The sequence below is a fragment of the Micropterus salmoides genome, unplaced genomic scaffold (genome assembly GCF_014851395.1).
Source record: "Micropterus salmoides isolate LMB-PRFRI ecotype aquatic unplaced genomic scaffold, ASM1485139v1 Ms_hic_scaffold_10, whole genome shotgun sequence".
NCBI lineage: Eukaryota > Metazoa > Chordata > Actinopteri > Centrarchiformes > Centrarchidae > Micropterus > Micropterus salmoides.
The window spans coordinates 28,397,315-28,416,539 of NW_024040041.1; the positions used below are offsets into that span (position 1 = coordinate 28,397,315).

At 38.6% G+C, this 19,225-nt stretch overlaps 3 protein-coding genes across 4 annotated transcripts in view; all 3 read left to right on the forward strand.

Moving 5' to 3' along the window:
- The first annotated feature begins 447 nt into the window (after nt 1–447).
- Nucleotides 448–19,225, forward strand: part of LOC119894238 (amine sulfotransferase-like) — a 36,032-nt gene continuing 17,254 nt past the window's right edge. Inside the window, exons 1-6 of one of the 2 annotated variants that reach the window (XM_038706892.1) lie at nt 456–1,190; nt 1,308–1,513; nt 8,970–9,096; nt 9,925–10,019; nt 10,234–10,405; nt 10,478–10,760. In XM_038706892.1, the coding sequence (XP_038562820.1) occupies nt 1,049–1,190; nt 1,308–1,513; nt 8,970–9,096; nt 9,925–10,019; nt 10,234–10,405; nt 10,478–10,587 (852 nt within the window). In that variant the 5' untranslated portion in view covers nt 456–1,048 and the 3' untranslated portion in view covers nt 10,588–10,760. Of the gene's footprint in view, nt 1,191–1,307; nt 1,514–8,969; nt 9,097–9,900; nt 10,020–10,233; nt 10,406–10,477; nt 10,761–19,225 lie in introns of those variants that run through there. The other variant, XM_038706884.1, reaches the window with a different exon arrangement.
- Nucleotides 11,330–14,692, forward strand: LOC119894271 (amine sulfotransferase-like). The gene is made up of 6 exons (XM_038706941.1): nt 11,330–11,700; nt 11,811–12,016; nt 13,134–13,260; nt 13,836–13,930; nt 14,139–14,310; nt 14,389–14,692. The coding sequence occupies exons 1-6, from the start codon at nt 11,559–11,561 to the stop codon at nt 14,496–14,498; spliced, it is 852 nt and encodes a 283-aa protein (XP_038562869.1). The 5' UTR covers nt 11,330–11,558; the 3' UTR covers nt 14,499–14,692.
- Nucleotides 15,442–18,710, forward strand: LOC119894262 (amine sulfotransferase-like). Its single transcript, XM_038706928.1, has 6 exons — nt 15,442–15,713; nt 15,829–16,034; nt 17,152–17,278; nt 17,854–17,948; nt 18,157–18,328; nt 18,407–18,710. Exons 1-6 carry the CDS (start codon nt 15,572–15,574, stop codon nt 18,514–18,516), a joined length of 852 nt encoding a protein of 283 aa, XP_038562856.1. The 5' UTR covers nt 15,442–15,571; the 3' UTR covers nt 18,517–18,710.

Genomic DNA, 19,225 nt, shown 5'->3' on the forward strand with positions numbered 1-19,225 from the left:
CTGCTCGACACCCTCTGCTACAACGACTATTGTTGCTAGTCTTATTGTTATTATTGTTATTATAATCATTAACATTACGACTGTTACCATTAACACTACTATAAATATCTGTACCATTTTTCATTTAGTCTATAGCAACATCACCTTTACTGTCTGTACCTCTGTGTGTATATTGTGTAGGCTGCCTCCCTCCCCTCTCTCTCTCCTTCCATCCCTCACTTTTTCTCTCTGTTCCTCTCCTGCTCTCTCTCTCTCTCTCTCCTTCACCCCAACCGGTCGAGGCAGATGGCCGCCCACCCTGAGCCATGGTTCTGCTCGAGGTTTCTGCCTCTTAAAAGGAAGTTTTTCCTTGCCTCTGTCTCCTAGTGCTGCTCTTGGTGGGAACTGTTGGGCTTCTGTAAATAGCATCATAGAGTACGGTCTAGACCTGCTCTTTTATGAAAAGCGCTGTGAGATAACTGTTGTTGTGATTTGGCGCTATATAAATAAAATTGAATTGAATTGAATTGAATAATGTTTTGCAGCTAGCATGGCCAAAAATTAGGCTAAATTAGAGCCCAGGTTCACTTTGGTTACTTTCAGCAGACTTTCTATACATTAATTTTTTTGTTTAGCACATTTGTTTCCCTTTAAAATGCTGTTACCACACATGCATGGTATTGTTTCTGATTAATCATTATGTTAGTTTAACAAAATATAAAGCTACAGTTCAAGGTTGTAAAAACTAATTTCCCTATTTATATACTCAAAGGCAGAAAATGTAAAATAGAAACATGTAATGCAATCTATTTAAAAGTGATTTGATCCTAACTCATACTGTTTTTTTAATTGAAAACCTTTATATTTGCTATATTTAAAGCTTCCTGTTGGTGGTAGTGTCTCCTCACCTGTCAGTATTTCATAGGTCTATACATGAAGCCAGTACACAGGCATAAATCAAAGTCCAAAGTCCAGCTATTATACCTGTGAGCTGTGAGGCTTTTCCACTCTTCTTCGGTCCCTTATGCAAATGTTTTACTCTGATTATTCTGTGTGATTCAGAAGTAACATGGAGCAGATCACCAACTTTCTCTGCAGGTATAAAAACTACAACTTTCCAATCGGTTTCACAACTGCAGAGTACATTGATTCACTCCAGAGCTTTGAAATACGAGATAGTGACATATTCCTCGTCACTTATCTAAAGTCAGGTCAGCGAGACAAACTCTTCCGTATCACATTATTTGCTTTTACAGTTTTGTACTGGCTAGGAGAATATTTAAAAATCAGGTATGAGGTCTCATAATTTAACATATGTCCCTATACAGGAACTATATGGACTCAACAGATCATCATCTCCATCTGTGAGTTAGATGGGAGTCTGAATGAGTATCCAAACAACTTGGAACAGATGCCGTGGCTGGAGTACAGGCAGGCTCAAGAAGATTATGCACTACGACCCTCTCCACGGCTCTTCACCTCTCACCTTACCCCGGCTCTCATGCCTCCAGGACTGAAGGACAAGAAAGCTAAGGTCAGTGTTTCATGTTATCCCAATTGTTGATATATAATATTTCTTAAGGGGCTTTGTTAATGTAACAGGGAAAGGTAAGACAGGTCCAGCTTAGAGAAATTTAGTGTGTTTTTGGACATTCTAGCTTAAGGTATTTCTCAGCAGAGAAACCTACAGGCACTAGGGGGGGACAGAAACATAAAAGGGATCAAAAGACATTATTCTTCAGATTTGGTGTTGGCATTTGACGTGTTCACATGTTGTATGCTCGCACTGTGTCTCCTCGGCCGGGCTCAATAACAATGCAATGTTAAGTCTTCATCAGTCTCCGAAACTTCTTCACACCTGAACTTGGCTCATAATAATTCTTCAACACCAATCCTGCCACGAAAAGTTTAAAAGTGATAAATCTATCTATCTATCTGGATTGAAGAATAGAGCAAGCGAGAGAGAGATATTAATCCCCCTCTCACTACTTGTGGGGTGATATGTGTTGTCCTCAAGGTGGGAGTTTGAGGATTCTGTGCAGTATCTTAGCTGTTCCTAGGACTGCACTCTTCTGGACAGACACTTCAGATGTTGTACCTGGAATCTGCCGGAGCCACTCTCCCAGTTTGGGGGTCACAGTCCCCAGTGCTCCAATTACTGCTGGCACCACTGTTGTTTTTACTCTCCACATCTTTTCTAGTTCCTCTTTCAGACCTTGGTATTTTTCGAGCTTCTTGTCTTCCTTCTTCTTGATGTTGCTGTTGCTTGGGATCACTACATCTATCACTGCTGCCCTCTTCTGCTGTTTGTCAACACAATGTCTGGTTGGTTAGTCAACACCAGTTTGTTAGTTTGGATCTTGAAGTCCCACAGGATCTTAGCTCGGCCACTCTCAACTACTTTATTCTGTGTATGTATTTGGCTGTGGCTGACTTCCTTGCTGCCTCCTCATGGTTTGCCTGCAGGATCTCAAGGTGTTTGTAGCTTTCTGGATTATCTGCATGGTTACCTTCTGGTAGTTTAACCCCCACAGTTTTGAATGTTTTCCTCTTTTTGATACCATCCGAGCACACTTGTCCAGTCCGAATGACATTCCAGTGTCGTTGCTGTAGATCCTGGTAGTGTGGATCAGGGAATCCTGGCATACAGCTTGATTTCATCCATGTAGAGGAGGTGACTGATGGTTGTTCCACTTCAGAATCGGTATCTGTGGCCAGTCTTTGTGATGATCTGGGTCAGGGGGTTTATATGCAAAACATCAGCGGGGATAGTGCATCACCTTGGTATATGCCACACTTAATGGTGACTTCTGCAGTTGGCTCTGAGTTGGCTACCAGACCTTTTTTCCACAGCACCAATGATTTCTTGATGAAAGCTATTAGTGTCCTGTTGATCTTGTACATTTTCAAGCATTCCAGTATCCATGTAAGTGACACTAAGTTGTAGGCTTTTTTGTAGTCAATCCAGACGGTGCACAGGTTGGTCTGCCTGGTCTTGCAATCTTGAGTGACTGCTCTATTGACCAGTAGCTGGTGCTTGGCTCCCCAGGTATTATTGTCAATTCCCTTATGGGCCCTTGTTGTGAATTATTTTGGAGCATTATAGCCTAAATTGTTATCATTAATTACTAGAGCAATGGTGGTCTACATTTTCATCATTTAAAGTGTTATTTTATAGTGTAAAGTTAGGATCACAGTGTTAAAACTGTATAGCTCAGAGTGTATGTGCTCCTTTCTGTATCTAACTGCCCAGGGTCAGCAGTAGCACATGTGTGTGTGTGAGCAAGCTCGTGTGCTTTGGGAGCAAAGGGAGGGAGCACAGTAAGATCAAAAACAATTGCAAAGGAAAATGTAGAAGCAGATTTTGTGAAAACTGTATTACAAAACATACATCACTATAGGTATATCTAATTGGTGTCTGTATTTGTTGATAATAAAAATGTTGGTAAAAGTTCAAGCTTTCTTATCTGGCCAAAGTCTTGATTTTTTACCCGACATTACTTGTCACAACTGTGTGTATTTCATGTTAGTTAAGGTGCGCTTTGAGTGTTTAACTGTTCGCTTTGAGTGTAAATCACGCAGGCTCATTGAGGATAATGAGTAAAAAGACTTTAGGCTTAGAGTTTTCGAAGGAAAAAGAGTTATCCAGCTGCTCGTGAATACCGCTGTCTTGAGGATCGCAGAGTTTCGACTGAGTGTCGAGGCGCTTCGATTATCAGGTCAGGGCTGAATAGGCGAAGTGAGCTGACGAAGAGATGAGGATCTAAGCCCTTGCGGATACCGCTGACTTGGAAAATGCAGAGTCACAGCTAAGTGCTGGGGTGCTTCAATCACTAGGTCAGGGCTGAAATGGGCAAGTAGGCTAATAAGACTGTCATCTCGCGGCTACCGCTAACTTATATCGCGGGATTTCAACCGAATGTTGGTGCTCTTTGATGGTATGTTAGGACTGCACGGGCAGATGTACTGCAGCACATTACCGCTAGGAGTCTAAAATAGGACTGCGGCAGGATAGGAGAATACAGCATGCTTAAAAGAAAAAGAAATTTACGCTCTCATGTTGAGGAAGTGGATTGAGAGGCTATTTGTGTGTAGACTGGTTCTGTGTTGAGTAAGCTGTATCAGTTCAGTCCATTAAAAACCTAGGCCAGTAGGGACTGGCAGGAGTCAGAGTGTTAGAGAAACGTACGTGCATGTAAATATTGCTAAAAATATAGTCGATAGCTGTGTGTTAAAAAGTACATATAAATGTTAAAACACTGAGTACCAAGGCCTAAAATAATAACACTAAGAGTTTGAGTCTTGAAGCCTCATGTTTAAGACCATTAGATAAAAAGTATAAAATAATGATAGTTGAATAACTGATCTAATATTAAACTAATATAAAGCTTAAGGATAATAGATGAATAGAGCTGATATAGCGATATAAAAAGTAGAAGAAATTGATGGAAGCAGTTATAAAGTAATAGATATATCAATATATATTGATAAAATAGTTAATATGGACTAGTATAGTGTGAAAGACGACTTTGATATAGTCTCTGATCGAATTGTGATATAGTTATGTGCAAAATTAAGTTCTGAAGTGGTAGTCCTCGCCCGAATAATGGAGACTGAATGAGAAAAAGAAAAAAGGAGGTTTGCTCACACTCAACAGAGAGTGCAGCGTGTGAGGGGCACAGAGCAGGAGCTGAGGTGCAGCTGTGTCTGTGTGAGTGTGAGTGTCCGTGTGGGGGAGGACAGCAGGCTGAGAGAGAGAAAAAGAAAGCAGTACAGCCCTAAACTAAAGTTATATGAGAGTTTTGTGATCTGTTGCACCTTTATAGTATAACAACAGCACGTTATAACAAGTTACTCATGAGTCATTAGTAAACTAGTAGTTTACTAATAACTTTTTTTTTAACCAATAACAGCCTGACAGTAAGCAGATTAGTAAAAGAATGGCAATGACCGCAGGATACGAAAAAGAAAAGTGTAGTTGAAACAGCCTACTAAAGTATTATGATAATAAAGGAAATTTAGTTCAGAATAACAGGCTGAAGACACTTTTTGGAGCAAACTTGGGATAAGGAGGGTACAGAGCACAGGTGAGAGGAGCAGGAACTGATAGGATAGCAGGATCTGATAAAGTTTGCACATTTATTGAAACATAGAAGTACAGATTGATAGGCAACAACATGAGGTATTATCTATGAAGGATTTACACTAGAGAAGGGATTGAGAGACATGAATTTTGTTTTGGATGTGAGAAAATCAATTTGATATTTTAATAGTTGTGAGTTTCTCAAGTATGGATTCAGTCACTGAAGTTAGTTATTTTTAGTAAACTCTGCTTTGATGATTTTTCAGTTGAATAGCTCCTTGATATAAAAAAGAAGGGGAGCTGCCTGCGTTTCTTTAAATGAATTGTTTCATTCTAGTTTCTTCGTTGTGTGGCTTAAAAATTTTCTTTTTAGAGGTGTCAAAGCCGTCCAAATTCCAAAGTTTCCAGAGATTAAATGTTTGCTTGTAGTGAGTGTGCGATGGTTGTCCTGGGAGGCACACAGCAGGTGAAATTAAAGGATAAAGAGCACAAAAAAGATAAATTAACTACAAAGGTGGTCAAAGGAGGGAGCTGTGGCAGCAACATATGTGGTAACAGCACAACTAAGTAGTTAAAGATAAAATAAAAGTTAAAACAGGTGGAAGAAAGACAACAGTCTGCCTGCAGACCAAGGCACCTGCAGAGCACAACAAACCATGAGACATGACGACAGCGAGACGGAGCTACAATGTACAAGATGGCAGCGCTGAAGTTTCATGCTAGAAGAAGAAGGCGAGAGAGCAGCTTCAAAATGGACACAGAAAAAAGCTTCAAAATGGACAGAATCTGACTGTGAGAAAGAGAGGGAGGGCCACAAACGAGCGGTGATACAGGAGGCGTTCCACAGAGAGGCGTTCACAGACGCATCACAGACCCAAGCCCACCTCCACTGACGTCAGCATCTTCCCAATGCTGAGGACGCAGCCCGTCAGACCACCCCTACCATCTACAGTTGAATCACAAAAAGGACAACACCATCTTAAAGACTGTGAACCTAACAGCACAAAGTTTAAAAGGTGAAGAAGGCTTCACAGTGAAAATGAACTTCAGACAAAATGCTCTCACATGTGACCAAGTGCTGACAGAAACATCACCAAAGGAAGAGCTCTCTGTCTCACTATGATCAACATTACAAATGGTCAGACTGTCAGAGGCCTTGAAAACTGCAACATTTGCTGAAAAAGAACTGTTTGAAGACTGACCTCGAAAGAGTTTGGGAGTAGGAGTGTTGATAATTTGTAGGAGAAAAAAAAAATAGAAAGATAGGGGAAGAAAAAAGAAAATAGGGACTGATGTTAAATCCAAAAAAGACAGAAAAAGAATAAGGTTAGCTCAGGAGCTATAAAATAGCAAGATATGTCATTAAAAATTGATTAATTAACACAAATATACTGAGTTAATAACTTTGGTGTCCTACTCTCCTCCAGCAGCCTCCTGTTACTGAATCTCAGCAAAAAGGGATCAGAACATCAAGCATTCCTTGTGTTTTTAAACAGAGTTTTAGGAAAAGGGGATCTAGTGGGATTAATTTTATATTATAATTGTTAGAGATCACTGTCTGCTCTGGATTTGTGCAGAGGAACAGCCAGCGCAGAGCTCCTCGGTGTAGCAGATACAATGACAGGCAACCTTGATGGCTGAAAGGAGAAGCTTCATTGAAGCCTTATAAAGCAATTTCAGCAGCACGAAAAAGATTGATATTTTCCTCACAGATATAGACAACAGTTAAGTCTCCAAACTACAAACAGTAGGATAAAGCTCACTTATTGGTAATAGTAAGATACAGTTGCAAGCAAGGTAAATACTTCTTGACGGCCAGTCAAAGACAAGTGGAGGCCACTCTCCTATGAGGCCTCGTGAGCCAGACGCAGCAGCAGGCAAGATCAAGCGCGACCTGCACCACCACAGAGACAACTTTGACAATCACCAGCTATGAGTCCAAGTGAACCAGCAAAGGCAAGAACAAGACTGAAACTACAAACGACTGAGCGCCCTCAAATTGGTACCCAGTCTGTTCCCCAAGAAACCTGAGTGCCAAAATAAGTTCCACAGTGCCACGGACTAAACTTTCAAAATGGACATCATACATGTTTATCGGACATCATGCACCATTCTGGAGTGTCACATGAATGATTGTCAAAACACTGTTATGTCTGGTTACTGTATTGTTACACAGAAGGTTCACTGTGCACCCTGTGATTGTTTTGATATACAATGTGTGCCTTTCAACACATTAGGTGTTGTTATAATTGTTAGCTTGCTAAACTATATAAGAAAAGAACAGCTCACTGCATAAGATATTATTTGTTTCACGAGTGTAAACCATTTACAAGGTATATCTCACTATATTATAGCAAGTATAGTTAGTTTAATATGTTAAGCTCATTTAAAGGGAAACTCATTTAAGCGTAATAAGGAGGAGTAATGGAAATCCTTGTCTTTATAACTTGCTCAAATGTGTTAGCAACAGAAACAGCCCACCGCATGATTATTGATTATTTCACAACGTGTAAACACTAATTTAGGTATTTTCTTGAAGGTCTGCAAGTCTGAGGAATAAGTTTCAGATCTTCAAATACAACAGGTTGCCCACTTTGAGTGGTCACAGTGTTGGTGTATAATTTACAGCCTCAGAGGAGGGAGTGTTGTGAAAAATGGGGCTCTATTTGCACCAATCTCTGACACACTCCGGTGGAATTTTTATATTCTAATTGGTGTCTGTTTTTGTTGATAATAAAAATGTTGGTAAAAGTTCAAGCTTTCTTATCTGGCCCAATTCTTGAATTTTTACATGACATTACCCTGTCCATTTATTGAGCCATGTGCCTACTCATTTTACCCACTGTGATGCCTGAAAGGAGCTTCCATGTTCTGCAGAAGAAGGTTATTGGCCAGTAGGTGGATGGGATTGTTCCCTTCTGGGGATCCTTCATGATCAGTACTGTCTGTCCTTTCATGATCAGTACTGTCTGTCCTTGGGTTAACCATTATGGATGGGTCCCATTCATTTGCAGTTGGTTAATTTGTGCTTCCAGGCTTTCTTGGAGTGCAGTTAGTTTCTTCAGCCAATATGCATGGTCAGGTCATTTCAGGGTCTGGTGCTGTCCAGCTCTTCATACCTGAAACACTTTCTTTGATGTCTGGCAATATAATAGTTACTTGATCTTGTTCTGGGAGATTGCTATGATCTGTTCTTTGATCCCCTGGCAACTGAGCATTGGTGTTATGTGATGCCTCCTTCTCCCATATGTTCTTCCAGTACTGTTCACTCTCAGCCCTGGGTGGATCTGTTTCTGTATTATTACCCTGCCACTGAGTTCTCCCGTGAATTTCGACAGGTGGGTAGTCAGAGTGGAGAGTCTTTGTTTGGTAGTCTCCATTGCCTCAGGTATAGACTGTTTGTATGCAATGGTCATTCTTGTTTTCAAATAAACACCCAAGGCAAGCACTTTGATATCAATGTCAGAAAAGAAAAGAAAAAGTTCCCAGAGCACAAGGTCCCATTGCAATTTTTGTTCAACCAACAGTCCAAAGCCCAAAGATATTCAATTTACTATAATGTAAAACAGGGGAAAGCAAAAAAAAAAAGAAATTCACATTTGAGATTATGTTTGGCCATTCTGACAATAATAATTATTACTTATGCTATTGATAATTACCAAAATAGTTCAAATTATTTCTGTGGATCGGCTATTTAATGAATTGATTAATCATTACCATTGTAATTATGAGATACAAGTCCAAATTTGTAATTTAGCAATCTGTCTTCCTGGGAGGAACAGCCTTCCATATTTTGTATGTGCCTACAAATTACATAGTGAATTGTTTGAACGGAGATGGGCATGGAGGTGAGAATAGTAAGTATTGGTTTCTTCTCCGGACTGATAGTTGTTTGTTTTTATGTCAGATTATCTATGTGATGCGAAACCCAAAAGACAACATCGTCTCCTATTACCACTTCAGTAAAGCCGCTAGCGACCTGGAGACTCCCAAGAACTTTGAGCACTTTTTTGAGGAGTATTTGACGGGCAATGGTGAGTTACCTCAGAGTCTGGATGATGATGACCAGATGTGATAACCATCTGATTATGAAGAATTGACAGAAAGATTAGAAATCATTTTTAAAAGTTATGTTAAAAATGTCTGGATTGTGTTTGTATTGACAGTATCTGAAGATAGAGGATTTTATTATGAATATTTTCATCAAAATTTTAATAGTAAGAACAGTTGAAAATTTAAAGTCAAGTTTTTCTAATTTACAAACTATATGTGATTCATTCGACACGTCTCGACCTAGGGAAGACACTGCCAAATTGCAAGATCTAACAAATAACCAGACAACAACAACAAATCACAATGATATTTGGTACAGCAGCACAACAAAACAATGTTAGGTGTAACAATACCCTACATAGTACAATTCATAGACAAGAGAGCAATATTAGATCATATATTTATTTGGCAAAGCAGCCGCTGCTAACAGTAACTTCCTTTTGTATTCTGTGTCTGTTCTAGTCTCTGTTTTGATAGCAGGCACTTTAAACTGAAGCCAATTATGTGACCTAGGAGCATAACTGCTTTGCAAAGTTAAAAACCAGTGTTCAAATCTGGGCAAAGGAAGGGATGACCATGCTACCATGCAGTATAATCTACAATGATGTGTCCTGAAGCTAGAGTTAGTGACATATCTCAGAGCTGAGTGAAAGATGGATGCAGTGGCAAACCTGTAAATAGTGTCCCCATAATCGATCTGTGACAGAAATAGGCCAGCAACTGCCAGCACTTGGGAATACATATATTCAACAGATGCTTCATTTGAAATTAATGTGTTTAATTAGGTGATACATTATACATTCATACAGTTGGAGGATCATCCTGGTTCGACCACATCAGGGTGTGGCATTCAATGAGAGACGAGTACAACATCCTCTTTCTGACCTACGAGGACATGGTTTTGGTAAGATGGGTTTCTTTCACTGTGGTTCTTCAGCATTTTTGTGTAGCTTGGGTAGCCTGTAAAACGGTTTGAGGGACAGACGGTATACTTTCAAATCCATTTCATACCATTTATTAAAAAGGGCCACTTTCATTTGAAAATAAAAGTCTAATAACAATAAATTATGTGTCAGAGTTTAAACTTGCTCTCTTTTGGGTTTCTACTTCTCTTTTAGGACCTGAAGGCAGCAGTAACTAAGATCTGCATTTTCTTAGGGAAGAACCTGAGTGAAGCAGCCATTGAGCAAGTTGTAGAAAAATCTACATTCATGAACATGAAGAAAGACTCAAAAGCAAACTATGAGTTTCTGCCACAAGAGAAGCTGAAGGGAGACTTCATGCGCAAAGGTAATGTAACATAACTGCAGCTCCTGTTCAGAAACATGTAAACAGATATCAGCTCTAGTTTTTTCATTACAGGTAAGATCGGTAACTGGAAGAACACCTTTACTGCCGCTCAGAGTGAAAGAGTGGATCAACTCCTTCAGGAGAAACTCGGTGACCTGTCTCTGAAGTTCATCTGGGAATAAGCAGAGCAGCCGCACCAACCATTCACTGCCACTGTGTCTGTATGTGTCTTACACTTCCACAATGTACAATAGCTGATAATAAGTAAACGCTTTCTAATCCATGGTTGGACTTCTGTGCTTGGACAAACTGAAAATATGTGAGCAGAACACACTAATAAATGCAGTTGGCCAAACTGTTGTCTTTACTGAATGTGAAGAATAGTGAAGAAAATTTGATCTACTGGTGGGGCAACAGAAAACAATCAGAGGATCACCTAAGTCAGTAGGCTTCATCCACAGGGGACCATGAATATCTGTACAAAATGTTTTGCAGCTAGTGTGGCCGAAAAAATTAGGCCGAATTGGAGTCAAGGTTGACTTTAGTTACTTTCAGCAGACTTTCTAAATATTCATTTCTTTGTTCAACACCTTTTTGTACCTTTAAACTGTTGTAACCCCATATGTATGGTATCCTGTCTGATTTATCATTATGTCAATTTAACAAAGTATAAAACTACAGTCCAAGGTTGCAAAAACTATTTAACCTATTTATATAAAAAAACAGAAAATGTAAGAGAGAATAATACAATACTATTTACATTTAAAGTGATTTAATCCCAACTCGAATAGCTTTTTTTATCGAAAGTCTATGTATGCCTGTAAATCACTGAAAATATTCAGGCAAATAATCTCAAGGCATAAATGAATTAGTATTAAGGCCCCACATCAGCACTTTCAACTCGTTTTCTCAGCTTGTCTGTACATGAATTAAAAAAAGTTATGTTACTTTATATTTGCTAAATGTCAAGCTTCCTGCTGGAGGCAGTGTGTACTCAACTGTCAGTATTTCACAATATCCTATATATATAAAAGCCAGTTTGCACATATCAAAGTCCAGAGTCCAGCTACTATACTTGAGATGATTTTCTGCTCTTCTCTGTTTCCTTCTTCAAACATTTTCTCTAATTTTTTGTGTGTGATTCAGAAGTAACATGGAGCAGATCACCGACTTTCTCTGCAGGTATAAAAACTACAACTTTTTCATTGGTGCCAACACTGCAGAGTACATTGATTCACTCCAGAGCTTCGAAATTCGAGAGAGTGACACATTTCTTGTCACTTATCCAAAGTCAGGTAAGTGAGGCAGTTGCTTGCCTAATACATTATTTGTCTTTACAGTTTTGTTCTGTCTGGCAACATTTTTAGGTATGAGGTCTCATAATTTAAAATATGTCCCTCCACAGGCACTACATGGGCTCAGCAGATCATCATCTCCATCTGTGAGTTAGACGGGGGTCTGACTGAGTATCCAAACAACTTAGAGCAGATGCCGTGGCTGGAGTACAAGTTGGTTCCACAAGATTACGCCCTACGACCCTCTCCACGGCTCTTCGCCTCTCACCTCACCCCGGCTCTCATGCCTCCGGGACTGAAGGACAAGAAGGCTAAGGTCAGTGTTGTATTGAAGCCCAAACCTGAAAAATACATTGAGGAAGTTATAAATAATAAATTGGTTATGTCACAATTATGAGAAGGGTTGCAACTAATTAATCTGCCAATTATTCCTTCGAGTAACAGATTCATCATTTGCTGTCAGTGTCAGAAAAACAAATAATTATTTCCCAGAGCCCAAGTTAATGTCTTAAAATGGAAATTTGTTCAACCGATAGTCCAAAACCCAAAGATATTCAATTTACTATAACGTAAGACAGGGGATAGCAACAAATCCTCACATTTTAGATTATGAGACTGTCTTCACCAGAAAAAACGTCAATATACTATAGGTCATTTGTGCAGCATGTTATTATGACCCATATATATGTTTATTGTGGCAGCGACTGATAGTGGCCGTAAAATCATAGCAAAGGAGGAAGTCTGTTGACATATTATAAATAGGCATAAAGTCTGCATAAGGAGTGGGGTGGATGGATGTGTCAAACCCGGCCTTTCGTTCAGGAGAACGGCGTTCAAGTCCTATGTAAAAGAAAGTAAATGAGTTATTTTGAGTTTTAACTTAAATAGCGTTTCTGACTTCCGTCACGTGCCCTAACACCAACCACAATGTTTTCCTAAAAAATGTTTTTTGTTGCCAAAATGGAACCAAACTGTGATCGTTTCTCATTAACTATGTGTTTAATGTCATTTGACGTAGGTCACTTGACTTATGTAGAGTAGTTAACACTCGTGTGGTTTTGGGAGGCATGGACAAACTACCTATGTTGTCGTTTAGGTTGGAGGACTTGTTGGAGATTATGCTTGTCATTTCTGATTTTTTTTTTAATTCTAATGGTAGTAATCAGTTATCAAAATATTTTAAATTGTTTCTGTCGATCAACTATTTAATGAATTGATAAATTATTACAATTGTAATAATGAGATACACAGTCAGAATTTGTGATTTAGCAATCTTTCTTTTGCCTGGGATGATTGGCCTTCCGTATTTTGCATGTGCCTACAAATTAAGGTATCATTAAATAGTGAATTTTTGGAGTTTGGCATGGAGGAGATAATAGTATGTAGTATGTATGTTTTATCTCTGGGCTGATTGTTGTTTGTTATTATGTCAGATTATCTATGTGATGCGCAACCCAAAGGACAACATTGTCTCCTTTTACCACTTCAGCAAAGCCAACAGAGACCTGGAGACTCCCAAGAACTTTGACCACTTTTTTGAGGAGTATTTGATGGGCAACGGTGAGGTACCTCAGAGTCTGGATGATGACGACGAGATAAGAGTGCAGTGCTGCGTATACGTTTTTTTGTTTTGTTTTGTTTTTTCTGCGTATACGTTTTAAATGATAACCATCTGATCATGAACAATTTACATAAATATTAGAAATAATTTTTACTGTTATTTTAAAAAGTCTGGATTGTGCGTTTGTGTTGACAGAACCTGCAGACACAGATAATTTCATCATTAACATTTAAATCAATAATTTAATATTGAGAACAGCAATTTGGATATGCAGTTTGTTCGACACCTCTCGGCCACCGTGTCTGAGCTAAATGCTAATACTTACATGAATTAAATGCTAATGTTAATATGCTATGATAATAGGTGTAATGTCCACCACGTTCACCAAAATCATTAGGATACACTGTCTGGGCACCATGGACATCTGAACCAAATTCTGTGTCAATCCATCTTGTAGATATGTGTAATAAATTTCATGGCAATCCATGCATGCTATTGGGATACATATATTCAACAGATTCTTAATTTTCCAATGAAAATATTAAATTAAGGGATACATTATATGTTTATATAGTTGTAGGATCATCCTGGTTCGACCACATCAGGGTGTGGCATTCAATGAGAGACGAGTACAATATCCTCTTTCTGACCTACGAGGACATGGTTTTGGTAAGATGGGTTTTCTTCCCTTGCGGTTCTACAGCATTTTCATGAAGTTCAGACTGCAAAATGATGTAAGGAAGAGACACTTTTCAAATCCATTTCATACCATGAATTTAAAGGGCCACTTTCATTTGAAAATAAAAGTCTAATAACAATAAATTCTTTGTCAGAGTTTAAACTTTTGCTCTCTTTTGGGCCTCTGTTTCTCTTTTAGGACCTGAAGGCGGCAGTAACTAAGATCTGCATTTTCTTAGGGAAGAACCTGAGTGAAGCAGCCATTGAGCAAGTTGTAGAAAAATCTACATTCATGAACATGAAGAAAGACTCAAAAGCAAACTACGATTTTCTGCTGCAAGATAGGATGAAGGGAGACTTCATGCGCAAAGGTAACGTAACATAACTGCAGCTCCTGTTCAGAAACATGTAAACAGATATCAGCTCAAGTTCTTGTTTTGTCATTACAGGTAAGATCGGTGACTGGAAGAACACCTTTACTGTCGCTCAGAGTGAAAGAGTGGATCAACTCCTTCAGGAGAAACTCGGTGACCTGTCTCTGAAGTTCATCTGGGAATAAGCAGAGCAGCCGCACCAGCCATTCACTGCCACTGTGTCTGTATGTGTCTTAGATGTACATCATATAGAGTAGCTGCTAATGTGTAAACTGTTGATATGCATCACAAAACTCTTTCTGACCCATGTTTGGACTTCTGTGCTTGGACAAACTGAACATCCATAAGCAGAAAACACTAATAAATGCAGCTGCCAATCTGTTGTCTTTATTGAATGTGAAGAATAGTGAAAACTTTGATCTACTGGTGGAACAATCAGAGGATCTCCAAAGTCAGTAAGCTTTATCCTCAGGGGACCATGAATATCTGTACAAAATGTTTTGCAGCTAGCGTGGCCAGAAATTAGGCAGAATTGGAGTTCAGATTCACTTTGGTTACTTTCGGCAGACTTTCTAAACATTCATTTCCTTGTTTAGCACCTTTGTTTACCTTTTACCTGCTGATTTATCATTTTGTCAATTTAACAATGTATAAAGCTACAGTTTAAGGTTGCAAAAATTATTTTCCCTAATTTATATACTCGAAAAAAAGGCATTTCATTGAAAGTCTATGTTTGCCTGTAAATTATTAAAAATACTAAGAAATAATTTATGACATATAGACACAAATGAAATGGTGTGTGAAGGCCTCACATCAGCATTTTCAATAGATTTTTCAGAAATTTCAAGCTTCCTGTTGGTGGCAGTGTGTCCTCAGCTGTCAGCATTTTATAGGCCTATAAATAAATCAGCCAACATGCACAAGGTCCAGAGTCTAGCTACTGTACCTGTGAGCTATGAGGTTTTTCCACTCTTCTCTAGTCTTTTATGCAAACATTTTTCAGAAGTAACATCAGATCACCAACTTTCTCTGCAGGTATAAAAACTACAACTTTGCCAACAACACCTTGCCATATTTCAAGCTTCCTGTTGCTATCAGTGCGTATCCAGCTGATAGTATTTCACAATATCAAGGAATATGTACAAATCAAAGTCCAGTGTCCAGCTACCGTACCTGAAACCAGTGAGAATTTTCCACTCTTCTCTTATCCCTTCTGCAAACATTTTTCTCTCATTTTTCTGTGTAATTCAGAAGTAACATGGAGCAGATCACCAACTTTATCGGCAGGTATAAAAACTACAACTTTCCCACTGGTCAAACAACTGCAGAGTACATTGATTCACTCCAGAGCTTCGAAATTCAAGACAGCGATATATTTCTCGTCACTTATCCAAAGTCAGGTCAGTGAGACACTCTTCCGTATCACATTATTTGCCTTTATAGTTTTGTCCTGGCTGGCAAGATATTTACTGATCAGGTATGAGACCTCGTAATTTAAAATATGTCCCTTCATAGGCACTATATGGACTCAACAGATCATAATTTCCATCTGTGAATTGGACGGGAGTCTGAATGAATATCCAAACAACTTAGAGCAGATGCCGTGGCTGGAGTACAAGTTGGTTCCACAAGATTACGCCCTACGACCCTCTCCACGGCTCTTCGCCTCTCACCTCACCCCGGCTCTCATGCCTCCGGGACTGAAGGACAAGAAGGCTAAGGTCAGTGTTGTATTGAAGCCCAAACCTGAAAAATACATTGAGGAAGTTATAAATAATAAATTGGTTATGTCACAATTATGAGAAGGGTTGCAACTAATTAATCTGCCAATTATTCCTTCGAGTAACAGATTCATCATTTGCTGTCAGTGTCAGAAAAACAAATAATTATTTCCCAGAGCCCAAGTTAATGTCTTAAAATGGAAATTTGTTCAACCGATAGTCCAAAACCCAAAGATATTCAATTTACTATAACGTAAGACAGGGGATAGCAACAAATCCTCACATTTTAGATTATGAGACTGTCTTCACCAGAAAAAACGTCAATATACTATAGGTCATTTGTGCAGCATGTTATTATGACCCATATATATGTTTATTGTGGCAGCGACTGATAGTGGCCGTAAAATCATAGCAAAGGAGGAAGTCTGTTGACATATTATAAATAGGCATAAAGTCTGCATAAGGAGTGGGGTGGATGGATGTGTCAAACCCGGCCTTTCGTTCAGGAGAACGGCGTTCAAGTCCTATGTAAAAGAAAGTAAATGAGTTATTTTGAGTTTTAACTTAAATAGCGTTTCTGACTTCCGTCACGTGCCCTAACACCAACCACAATGTTTTCCTAAAAAATGTTTTTTGTTGCCAAAATGGAACCAAACTGTGATCGTTTCTCATTAACTATGTGTTTAATGTCATTTGACGTAGGTCACTTGACTTATGTAGAGTAGTTAACACTCGTGTGGTTTTGGGAGGCATGGACAAACTACCTATGTTGTCGTTTAGGTTGGAGGACTTGTTGGAGATTATGCTTGTCATTTCTGATTTTTTTTTTAATTCTAATGGTAGTAATCAGTTATCAAAATATTTTAAATTGTTTCTGTCGATCAACTATTTAATGAATTGATAAATTATTACAATTGTAATAATGAGATACACAGTCAGAATTTGTGATTTAGCAATCTTTCTTTTGCCTGGGATGATTGGCCTTCCGTATTTTGCATGTGCCTACAAATTAAGGTATCATTAAATAGTGAATTTTTGGAGTTTGGCATGGAGGAGATAATAGTATGTAGTATGTATGTTTTATCTCTGGGCTGATTGTTGTTTGTTATTATGTCAGATTATCTATGTGATGCGCAACCCAAAGGACAACATTGTCTCCTTTTACCACTTCAGCAAAGCCAACAGAGACCTGGAGACTCCCAAGAACTTTGACCACTTTTTTGAGGAGTATTTGATGGGCAACGGTGAGGTACCTCAGAGTCTGGATGATGACGACGAGATAAGAGTGCAGTGCTGCGTATACGTTTTTTTGTTTTGTTTTGTTTTTTCTGCGTATACGTTTTAAATGATAACCATCTGATCATGAACAATTTACATAAATATTAGAAATAATTTTTACTGTTATTTTAAAAAGTCTGGATTGTGCGTTTGTGTTGACAGAACCTGCAGACACAGATAATTTCATCATTAACATTTAAATCAATAATTTAATATTGAGAACAGCAATTTGGATATGCAGTTTGTTCGACACCTCTCGGCCACCGTGTCTGAGCTAAATGCTAATACTTACATGAATTAAATGCTAATGTTAATATGCTATGATAATAGGTGTAATGTCCACCACGTTCACCAAAATCATTAGGATACACTGTCTGGGCACCATGGACATCTGAACCAAATTCTGTGTCAATCCATCTTGTAGATATGTGTAATAAATTTCATGGCAATCCATGCATGCTATTGGGATACATATATTCAACAGATTCTTAATTTTCCAATGAAAATATTAAATTAAGGGATACATTATATGTTTATATAGTTGTAGGATCATCCTGGTTCGACCACATCAGGGTGTGGCATTCAATGAGAGACGAGTACAATATCCTCTTTCTGACCTACGAGGACATGGTTTTGGTAAGATGGGTTTTCTTCCCTTGCGGTTCTACAGCATTTTCATGAAGTTCAGACTGCAAAATGATGTAAGGAAGAGACACTTTTCAAATCCATTTCATACCATGAATTTAAAGGGCCACTTTCATTTGAAAATAAAAGTCTAATAACAATAAATTCTTTGTCAGAGTTTAAACTTTTGCTCTCTTTTGGGCCTCTGTTTCTCTTTTAGGACCTGAAGGCGGCAGTAACTAAGATCTGCATTTTCTTAGGGAAGAACCTGAGTGAAGCAGCCATTGAGCAAGTTGTAGAAAAATCTACATTCATGAACATGAAGAAAGACTCAAAAGCAAACTACGATTTTCTGCTGCAAGATAGGATGAAGGGAGACTTCATGCGCAAAGGTAACGTAACATAACTGCAGCTCCTGTTCAGAAACATGTAAACAGATATCAGCTCAAGTTCTTGTTTTGTCATTACAGGTAAGATCGGTGACTGGAAGAACACCTTTACTGTCGCTCAGAGTGAAAGAGTGGATCAACTCCTTCAGGAGAAACTCGGTGACCTGTCTCTGAAGTTCATCTGGGAATAAGCAGAGCAGCCGCACCAGCCATTCACTGCCACTGTGTCTGTATGTGTCTTAGATGTACATCATATAGAGTAGCTGCTAATGTGTAAACTGTTGATATGCATCACAAAACTCTTTCTGACCCATGTTTGGACTTCTGTGCTTGGACAAACTGAACATCCATAAGCAGAAAACACTAATAAATGCAGCTGCCAATCTGTTGTCTTTATTGAATGTGAAGAATAGTGAAAACTTTGATCTACTGGTGGAACAATCAGAGGATCTCCAAAGTCAGTAAGCTTTATCCTCAGGGGACCATGAATATCTGTACAAAATGTTTTGCAGCTAGCGTGGCCAGAAATTAGGCAGAATTGGAGTTCAGATTCACTTTGGTTACTTTCGGCAGACTTTCTAAACATTCATTTCCTTGTTTAGCACCTTTGTTTACCTTTTACCTGCTGATTTATCATTTTGTCAATTTAACAATGTATAAAGCTACAGTTTAAGGTTGCAAAAATTATTTTCCCTAATTTATATACTCGAAAAAAAGGCATTTCATTGAAAGTCTATGTTTGCCTGTAAATTATTAAAAATACTAAGAAATAATTTATGACATATAGACACAAATGAAATGGTGTGTGAAGGCCTCACATCAGCATTTTCAATAGATTTTTCAGAAATTTCAAGCTTCCTGTTGGTGGCAGTGTGTCCTCAGCTGTCAGCATTTTATAGG